The 8,871-nt window shown below is 61.5% G+C and overlaps 2 protein-coding genes across 2 annotated transcripts in view; one reads left to right on the forward strand and one right to left on the reverse strand.

Moving 5' to 3' along the window:
* The window catches only part of UBE2O (ubiquitin conjugating enzyme E2 O), a 67,487-nt gene extending 64,106 nt beyond the window's left edge, over nt 1–3,381 (forward strand). The window contains exons 16-18 of the mRNA XM_007959624.2: nt 2,086–2,289; nt 2,380–2,437; nt 2,711–3,381. Of these exons, the coding sequence (XP_007957815.1) occupies nt 2,086–2,289; nt 2,380–2,437; nt 2,711–3,381 (933 nt within the window). The remainder of the gene's footprint in view (nt 1–2,085; nt 2,290–2,379; nt 2,438–2,710) is intronic.
* A 2,765-nt stretch (nt 3,382–6,146) lies between these two features.
* On the reverse strand, nt 6,147–8,797 carry SPHK1 (sphingosine kinase 1). The gene is made up of 6 exons (XM_007959854.1): nt 8,734–8,797; nt 8,209–8,412; nt 7,710–7,871; nt 7,543–7,637; nt 7,355–7,470; nt 6,147–6,915 (listed from the first exon to the last, which is right to left on the reverse strand). The coding sequence occupies exons 1-6, from the start codon at nt 8,795–8,797 to the stop codon at nt 6,147–6,149; spliced, it is 1,410 nt and encodes a 469-aa protein (XP_007958045.1).
* Between the last annotated feature and the right edge of the window lie 74 nt (nt 8,798–8,871).

Here is an 8,871-nt window from a genome sequence, read left to right on the forward strand (position 1 = left end):
TTGATGCCATCCCACAGTTCCTCTGGTGTTCTGTTCTTCAGGTGGTCTCTAAACTCAGGTGGGATATAATCAAGGTCCTATTTTGGCTCTCATGGACTTGTTTTAATTGTCTTCAGCTTTGACTTGAACTTGGTTATGAGCAGTTGATGCCCTGTCCCACAGTCACCTCATGGCCCTGTTTTACCTGAAGATACTGAGCTCCTCTTGCCCCTCTTTCCACAGACGGAGTCAGTCTGATTCCTACGTATTCCATCTGGTGAAGCCCATGTGTATAGTCACTATTTATGTTTGTTGAGAAAGGTATTTGCAGTGAATAAGTTGTTGTCTTGCAGAATTCTTTCATGTGATCTTCAGGATCATTTCTATCACAAAGGCCGTATCTTCCAACTACCGGTGATGCTTTTTTTTTTTTTTTCCAACTTTGGCATTCCAATTACCAGTAATAATCAACAGCTCTTGATTGCATATTTGGTCCATTTCAGACTGCAGAAGTTGGTAAAAATCTTCAATTTCCTTGTCTTTGGCTTTGGTAGTTGGTGTGTAAATTTGAGTAATAGCAGTATTAATTAGTCTTCCTTGTAGGCATATGGATATTATCCTATCACTGACAGCATTGTCCTTCAGGACAGATCTTGAAACATTCTTTGTGACAGTGAATATCACGCCGTTCCTCTTCAATTTGTCATTCCCAACATAGTAGATCATATGGTTGTCTGATTCACAATGGCCAAAACCAGTCCGTTTCAGCTCTCTAATGCCTAGATACTGATCTTTATGTATTCCGTTTCATTCTTGTGACAACTGCTAATATTCCTAGGGTCCTACTTCATATGTTCCATGTTCCGATTATTAATGGGTGTCTGCAGCTGTTTCTTCCCATTTTGAGTCAAATGGAGGTCCCAAAGGCTTTGCTCCATCCATGTCATTAAGGTCAGCTCTACTTTGAGGGGGCAGTTCTTCCCCGGTAGTATTTTGGGTGCCTTCCTACCTGAGGGGCTCATCTTCCGGCACTGTATCAGATAATGTTTCAGGGCTATTCATGAAGATTTCCAGTAATGTATCAGACAGGGTTTCAGTGCTGTTCATAAGGTCTTCACCGGCCAGTTTTTTGAGAAGTGGATGGCCTCTTCCTTCTCCTGAGATTGTCTTAGTCTGGAAGCTCTGCTGAAACCTGTCTACCATGGGTGACCCTGCTGGCATTTGAGACACTGGTGGCATAGCCTCCAGCCTCGCAGCAACATGCCAGCCACCACAGTGTGACAAAGTGACAATGAGTGAATTAGATGCTGAATTAGACTGATGGTGGTGCCTGGAACGAAGGGCTGCAGGGTAGAAGGGAAGGCACCAGAGCAGCGAACGGGCTCGTGTGCTCAGAGTCCTGACACCTTCAGTGGAGGGTTTTCTCGGGGTCTCGTACAGTGCCTCTGAGGAGTCCACCCTGCCTCCGCTCTGCTCTTCCCAGAGCCCACGGGGAGGGGAGGGCAGTGCACACCTGGAGGGACATGGGGTTGGCCCTGTAGGAATGTGCGTGACGGGACCCCAGCTCTTCACTTGGCCCCTTGGCCACGCCCACATCCAGCTCCCGTCACCCGTGCGCACTGCCCAGCACTGCTGGCCCTGCATGATGACGCCCGCGGCCACTCCCAGCTCCCCTCACCATGCACACACACATGCACACACACACACACACACGTGTACACACGTGCACAGTGCCGGGCTCAGTGCAGGCATTTGCAGAGGTCTCTGGCAGCTCCCCACCTTTCTGCCCTGGTGTTCACACCCTCGCTATACTCCAGTACTCTGGCTGTGAGGCTCCTCTGGCCTCCAAAGCAGGTGCAGCCTCGCCTTTCTGGAGAGTCTTTCGTCTTCTAATTCAGGGTCAGTGTCTCAAGGAATAAAATGTTAAGTAATGATTTATGAGGAAACAAACCTGATATAAAACCCAGTTTGGAAACTCCCAAGGTGGAAGGGTGCCAAGGTCCGTGCGGAGCTGCTGTGTTGAGCCCCTCTGGCCGGTGGTCTTGGGGTACTGCGAGAGCGCGCGCTGTGTCGTGCTGAACCTCCGCTGACCCCTGTCCCCCGTAGGACCTCTTCTCTGCCCTGATCAAGGGGCCCACCCGGACCCCCTACGAGGACGGCCTCTACCTGTTCGACATCCAGCTCCCAAACATCTACCCGGCCGTGCCCCCCCACTTTTGCTACCTCTCCCAGTGCAGTGGCCGCCTGAACCCCAACCTGTATGACAACGGGAAGGTGTGTGTCAGCCTTCTGGGCACCTGGATTGGAAAGGTAAGGACGGCGGCAGCACACCAGCCGAGGCAGGGCAGTGGGCAGGGGCAGGTCTGCGGGACATCGTGATGGTGCCGTGTGTCATTTCAGGGAACAGAGAGGTGGACAAGCAAATCCAGCCTTCTTCAGGTGCTCATCTCCATCCAAGGTACAGAGGGCTGGGGGCGATGGGAGGGCCTAGAATGATGGGAGGGTGGGGGGCAACGGGGGGCCAGGGATGACGGCAGGGCTGGGGGTGACGGGGGGGGGGGCTAGAGGCCAGGGGCCATGGACCGTGGGAGGGCCAGGGGCCGGGGGCATGGAGAGCTGCGGGAGGCTCTCCAGGCCTCGCTTATGTCTCTGCTGTGCCCTGAGTGTCCAGGCCACGCCTGCCGTGCTAGGCTGCTTCCCACTGAGGGCTGGCCTTCCCGTCCCTGCCCAGGTCTCATCCTAGTGAACGAGCCGTACTACAACGAGGCTGGCTTTGACAGCGACCGGGGCCTGCAGGAGGGCTATGAGAACAGCCGCTGCTACAATGAGATGGCGCTGATCCGCGTGGTGCAGTCCATGACCCAGCTGGTTCGCCGGCCCCCCGAGGTCTTCGAGCAGGAGATCCGGCAGCACTTCCGCCTTGGCGGCTGGCGGCTGGTGCGCCGCATCGAGTCCTGGCTAGAGACGCACGCACTGCTGGGGAGGGCCCAGGCACTGCCCAACGGGGTCCCCAAGGACAGCAGCTCACCGGAGCCGCCCCTGGGGGCCGAGCTCTCGGACTCTGGCCGAGAGGAACCTGAGGACAGCGGCCTGGCCCCTGGCGAGGCCTCCCAGGGCTCAGACTCGGAGGGTGGCGCCCAGGGCCCGGCCTCAGCCAGCAGGGACCGCACAGAGCTGACCTCGGAGGCCATGCCGGACACGTCTGTGCTGCCCAGCGTCAAACCAAAGAAGCGGAGGAAGAGCTACCGGAGCTTCCTGCCCGAGAAGAGCGGCTACCCCGACATCGGCTTCCCCCTCTTCCCGCTCTCCAAGGGCTTCATCAAGAGCATCCGGGGCGTCCTGACACAGTTCCGGGCGGCTCTGCTGGAGGCGGGCATGCCCGAGCGGGCAGGGGACAAGTAGCCACTGGCGGGACCCAGCTGCCCGGCGGGGAGAGGCCAGCTGCTGTCCACTGGCACCTCCTGGAGCCGCCCCTGCCCGTCCCCTCCCCCGAAGCTCGCCCCACCGCTCCCCCCGCAGCGAGTCTGACGCCTACGTGTGAGAAGTTGCTTGAGACGCTGCCGTTTCTCTTCTGAAGCCGCCTGACCGGCCGCTCCCTGTACGAAGGAAGGCTGCCCCCCGCGGCCCCCCAGGCAGCGCGTCGTCTCGGCTCTCCCCCCTCACCACATCCATCTTGGGTCAGAGGGAGGCTCCGGGGCCGGCCGCTGGCTCTCTGGGCCCAGGGCACTGCAGGCCAGCGGCAGGATGAGCGGGTGTGCCTTGCATGAAGTGTGGGCTGCTCCAGCGATCCCCCCGGCCCCCCTATCCTCTTCAGCTCAACGTGGCTTCTCCAAGTCCCTGCCCTCCTGCTGCCGCCGCCCCCGGCTCCCAGCATGGATGCTGTCCCCTGGGAACCGGAGCTGCTATCACTGACTCCCACTTGACTCGGCCCGTTGACATTCGAGCCCTTCGGCCCACTGGTCATGCTCTCGGAGAGGCCAGGAGCAGGCTTGGTTCAGGGGTACCCCAGGAACGGTGGAGTGGGGGACCGGGAAGCTGCTGGGAGTGAGACTGATGGGTGCCTTGGCCTTCCTCTCGGAGGCTGGCCGGGAACTTGGCAGGGCTGGCCTGCCGGCCTCGTCCGCTCCCCGGGCAGCTGCATCTCAGGGCCTGCTGCAGGGGCGGGGGCGGCGACCCAGAACCAGACCCGGTGCTGGGGCTGCTCCGGGAGAGGCACGCAGCTCACGGGACGCAGTCGCCCGAGCCCCTCAGGGAGGAAGGAGGTGCCGCGTCAGCCCTGGCTTATGAACTCCGCCAGCGCCATCCAGGGAGAGGTGGAGGCCGGCCGAGGTTTACAGTTTTCTGAGCTTGAGTGGCGTGGAGCCCCAGGCTTGGAGGATGGTGTCGCGTGCTGTGCAGCTACCTGACTTTGGGTGTATGTATGTAATATTTAAGGTTTAAAACCAATAAAATCGCAAGAGCAGAAATCGCAACACTTACTAGCAGCAGCAAAGCCCAGCAGGCACGCTGCGTCTCGTTGGCCTCAAGCTGGCCTGCACCTGCGCTGCACCGCTGCCAGTGGCGTGGGTGCTCAGAGCCCAGGCGGGAGCTTGCTGGGGAAACGCCCAACGGTGGGGCTTCGCTTCCAGCGTCGTCCCCATGGAGGTGAACGCCTACTGCTTACGGTACCTGTATCAAGTGCGATGTGGTGAAACTTTTTTACTTGCATTTTTTTTTTTTTGGTTTGGCTTATTACAGTGTACGACATAAGACAAGGTGACACCATTAAACCTGCCTCTGCCATTCGCTGGGGCTCGGTTGCCTTCCTTCTGTCCAGGGTCCCTTGGCTAAACCTCCCTCAGACACTCCTCCCCGTGGCCGGGGAAGGTGTGTGGCAGGAGCCACGGTCCCCTGGCCAGGTTGGAGGACCTCCACACACACCTTCCCCACCCGGTCCGCCTCGCCGCCGCCGCCTGCATTCCGAGCCCGAGGGCCTTGGCTGGGGGTCCCGGCCTCGGACCAGGGTAGCCCTCCAGCCCGTCCACTCCCAGCAGCTGTGGGTCCCTCTGCCCTTGTCATCGCTGTCAGGTGCTGGCGAGTCACCTCCCACTCAGTGACCCCACGTACAGCAGCACGAGACCCTGCCCCGTCCTGTGCCAGCCTCACGATCCCCGAGCCCATTGTTGCAGCCACTGTGCCTGTCCATCTCGTTGAGGGCCTTCCCCTCTTCACCGACCCTCTACTTTACCAAGCCTGACATCCTTCTCCAGGGAATGGTTCCTTCTGACAACGTGACCAAAGGAGGGGAGAGAAGGTCTGGCCATCCTCCCTTCCGAGGGCCATTCCGGCTGCACTTCTCCCAGAACAGATGTTAGTTCGGGCAGTCCATGGCACTCTCAGCAGTCTTCACCCACACCACAGCTCAAAAGCATCAACTCTTCTCTGGTTGTCTGTCTTCATTGTCCCAGGGCCTACAGTTGACCGATTCAGCCATTCTGCTTCCAGCGGTGGGCAGGCAGGCAGCCCACCTGGTTGTGGCCAGTGCTGTTCTCCTGGTCTTTAGGCCGTAATGGTTGCCCAGGCTGGGAGATTGGCATCTGTCCCTCCCAGCTGTTTCCTCTGTGCCTGCTGCCCCTCACTCAGCAGTCATGTTCCTTTGTCTCTCAATTAGAGACCACCCGGGCTCCAGCCAGACTCAGCAGACTAACTGGCTCTGAGCCTCGGTTTCCTATGTGTGCAGTTGAAGCACTTAGCCAAGCTCTAGAGTTTTTTCTATTGCCAAGGGGTATACTCAGTCACCAGGGGAGCCCAGCCTCACCCCCGAATCAGGCCAGACTAGCTCCAGCCTGTTCCCAAAGCGGTTCGCAGGACCTAGTGCCACGTGGTGGCTGACACTCAATTCTACAGCCCTATGGAGCAAGACCCTGCCCGCCGCAGCCTTCAGGACAGGCCCAGCAGGCCAGGAATGTCACTTTATTGGATTTGATTCATGGGGTAGGGCTCCCTGAACCAGGTGGAGTGGCTTCCATTCCCACTGCAGCTGGCCCAGCCAGCTGGACTCCGGCCCAGCCTCGCTCTGGCCTTCACAGGCATAGCCAGTCCTTCCCAGGCCCCCGCTTCCTGGTCAACAGCACAGCCCACCCGGAGTAGACTAAGGCACAACGGGGCCCACAGAGTCACAGGGGATCTCAGGGAGGTGCCGTCTGTGGAGGCCCCCGGCTGGACGAGGGCTCCCCACAGCCGCTGACCATCCAGCAGCAGTCTGGGTGCACTTGGCCTTGCACGGCCTCACTGGCCATCAGCTCCCCGTCCACGGTAAACACACCGCCCCCATCCTTGGGCTCCAGGCGGAAGGCGACCACAGGCACATACACCAGGTAGGGGCAGTCATAGTCCATGTGCCTGCCTTTCTCCATGGCCAGAAAGAGACGCAGCAGCGTGGCCCGGGACACACCGCCACGCACGTAGAACAGGTGCATGGTGCCGGCCGCACAGCGGCCCATGGGGGCTGCAAACATGTCGTTGCCCAGGTGAGAGTGCAGCAATGCCAGCACCAGCACAAAGTCCTGCTCGGGCACCACGGTCCAGTGGGCAGGCACTGGCTGGTCCAGGGGCACGAGGAGCGTGTTCCCAGGGCCCCTCTGGTCCAGGGCTGGGGAGGCAGGCCGCCCGCAGGCAGTCTTTCCCACAGGCAGGTAGGCCAGCCGGCCCTGGTAGGTGCGCAGGGAGACCAGGCGCAGGAAGGTGCCCAAGGTGAAGCGCATCTCGCCCAGGCGCCGGTACTTCTCGCTCTCCAGGTCCACGTCGGCCACGAAGCCCCAGGCCAGGCTGAGCACTGAGAAGAGACGCAGGCCCGAGGCTGTGTGCAGGGACAGCAGGTTCATGGGCGCCAGCAGCCCACGGCACAGCAGCAGCGTACAGTTGGTCAGGAGCTCTTCCTTGGCCACCTGCCCGTATCTGCGGGGAGCGGGGGAAGGTGAACGGGGCAGGGCGGGAGCCCCGGGACCCTCCCTCCTCCTGGGGAGCTGGGGCAGCTACGTCAACATCGGGTCCCTGGACTACTAGGTGGAACACAGGAGCTGGTGGAGGGGCCAGCTGGGGTCACCAGGGCCCGGAACTGATAGGAGAAAGGAACAGAAGTTACCAGGCCTATGGAAATGAGTCTCTAAATACTGGAGTGAAACGCTCTGCCGTTGGCTAGAGATTGGTGGTTCCAACCCACCCCGAGGGCGGCACCTTGGAAGAAAAACCCCGGAATCTGCTTTTGAAAAGTCAACCACAGGGTTGCCGTGGGTCAGAATCAACTCCACGGCAACTAGTTTGGGAAGAAACACGGAAGCCCAGAGGACAGCGGCACCCAGGGGAAACCGAGGCTGCTCGAGTCTCTGGCTCTCACCCGGAATAATGGTTCACCGAGGCCGCCAGCGCGTTGGCAGAGCCCGCAGGGAGGCTGCACAGGGGCTTCCGGATGGCGATCTCCCAGTCGGGCCGCTCCATGAGCCCGTTCACCACCTGTGGGAGTGTCGGGTCTCAACCAGGGAGACACCCTCCTGGCCAGCCCCGGCCCCCCGCGGCCAGCCTCACCTCGTGCATCAGCCCGTCCCCAGACATGACCACCAGCGCGTCCCAGCGGCCCAGATCCTCCTCACGTACCAGCTCCCGCGCGTGGTTCCGCCGTTCTGCGGGGAGACAGGGCGGTCAGGACCAGGCAGGGCCGGCCCTGCACCCACGGCCACTGGGAAGGGACTCACCAGTGAGCACCAGCGTGAAGGACACGTTGGCCTCCGCCAGCAGGGGCTGCACGTGGCTCCAGAAGAGCGGCAGGGCTTTGCCCTTGCCACCGCGCGGGTTGAGGAGCACCAGCACCCGGCAGGGCTGCGGGATCAGGCCCCGGGGACACCGGGAGCCACCGGCTGGGGAGACAAACCCAGGGAGGCGCATCCCCAACCGGCCAGTAGAGGGCCGAGGATGCCAGCAGGGGCTCTGCCTCCAACACCCGGGTCATGGGCCCAACTGGGAGCCTGGCCAAGGGAGCAGGCACGGGGGGGGGGGTGGAGCGGGCGCCGATCGCACCGGGGGGCCGGCCTGCCCGGTCCTCGGCTGCCGGCTGGCCGCTTCCTGCCGCGTGGGAGAAAGTGTTTCTCTCCAAAGTCTCCAGCCCCTTTCTGTCGTCCAGCTGACCCCCCGCCAAACTTCCTGGAGGAGAGAAACGGGTCCCGCCCACGGGTCTTCCCGCCAGGACTAACCAACCTGCATCCATAACCTCGACCCCCGGCTCCCTCTGCCAAGGGGTCCCCCGCGCTGTCGGGGCGCTGCCCGTGGTAGCGGCTCCTGCCTTCACCTCCTTATCGGCGTTGCCCAGGCGGTCTCCGTGGAGCCGGCTGTGGGGCTCGCCCTCCCCGCCCCAGGCCGGGGCTGTGGGGATGCCCGCGTCATTCCTCGCAGCTGCCGGATCTGAGAAAGAGGAGACGGCACTGGCAGAGGCCGGGGCCCCGGCTCCCGGAGGCGCGGAGCAGCCGGCTCGATCCCTCGGCCACGCGCAAGGATCCGCGCGCTCCTGCGAGGCTGGAACCGCGCGGGTCGCGGACCCAGATGTTCGAGGGATCCGCAGAGCAGAGGGCCGGTGCCACCAAGGGTGCCCCCATCCCGGGACAGAGCCCCCACACTCCGAAGCGGAGGGGCTCTTTCTGGGGGCTTTCTTCTCCGGGGCCTCGGGCTCTGGCCCGACGCATGGGTCAGAGCCCCGTGGCTCTCTCCGTCTGTTCAGCTCCTCGCCCCGCAGGGCTGCCAGGGGGAGAGGAGTCCAACTGCGTAAAAATCCCAGAACTTGGGCAGACATCGCGGGGCACCGAGTTCGGATGCGTACTCCCAACCCGAGCCAACCCGATCGTCGCGTCCCCTGCCCCGAGTTTC

Source organism: Orycteropus afer, unplaced genomic scaffold (assembly GCF_000298275.1).
Source record: "Orycteropus afer afer isolate SDZICR_OR568_19922 unplaced genomic scaffold, OryAfe1.0 scaffold00018, whole genome shotgun sequence".
NCBI classification, from domain to species: domain Eukaryota; kingdom Metazoa; phylum Chordata; class Mammalia; order Tubulidentata; family Orycteropodidae; genus Orycteropus; species Orycteropus afer.

Bases quoted from the DNA above. Each gene is read 5' to 3' on its own strand.
- SPHK1 (XM_007959854.1), bottom strand. From the start codon at position 8,797: ATGTCTGCCCAAGTTCTGGGATTTTTACGCAGTTGGACTCCTCTCCCC. The intron at 7,638-7,709 runs GTGAGTCCCTTC...GTCTCCCCGCAG, and splicing joins CTTCACGCTGGTGCTCACTG to AACGGCGGAACCACGCGCGG. The intron at 6,916-7,354 runs GTGAGAGCCAGA...CGCTCCCCGCAG, and splicing joins TCGGTGAACCATTATTCCGG to ATACGGGCAGGTGGCCAAGG.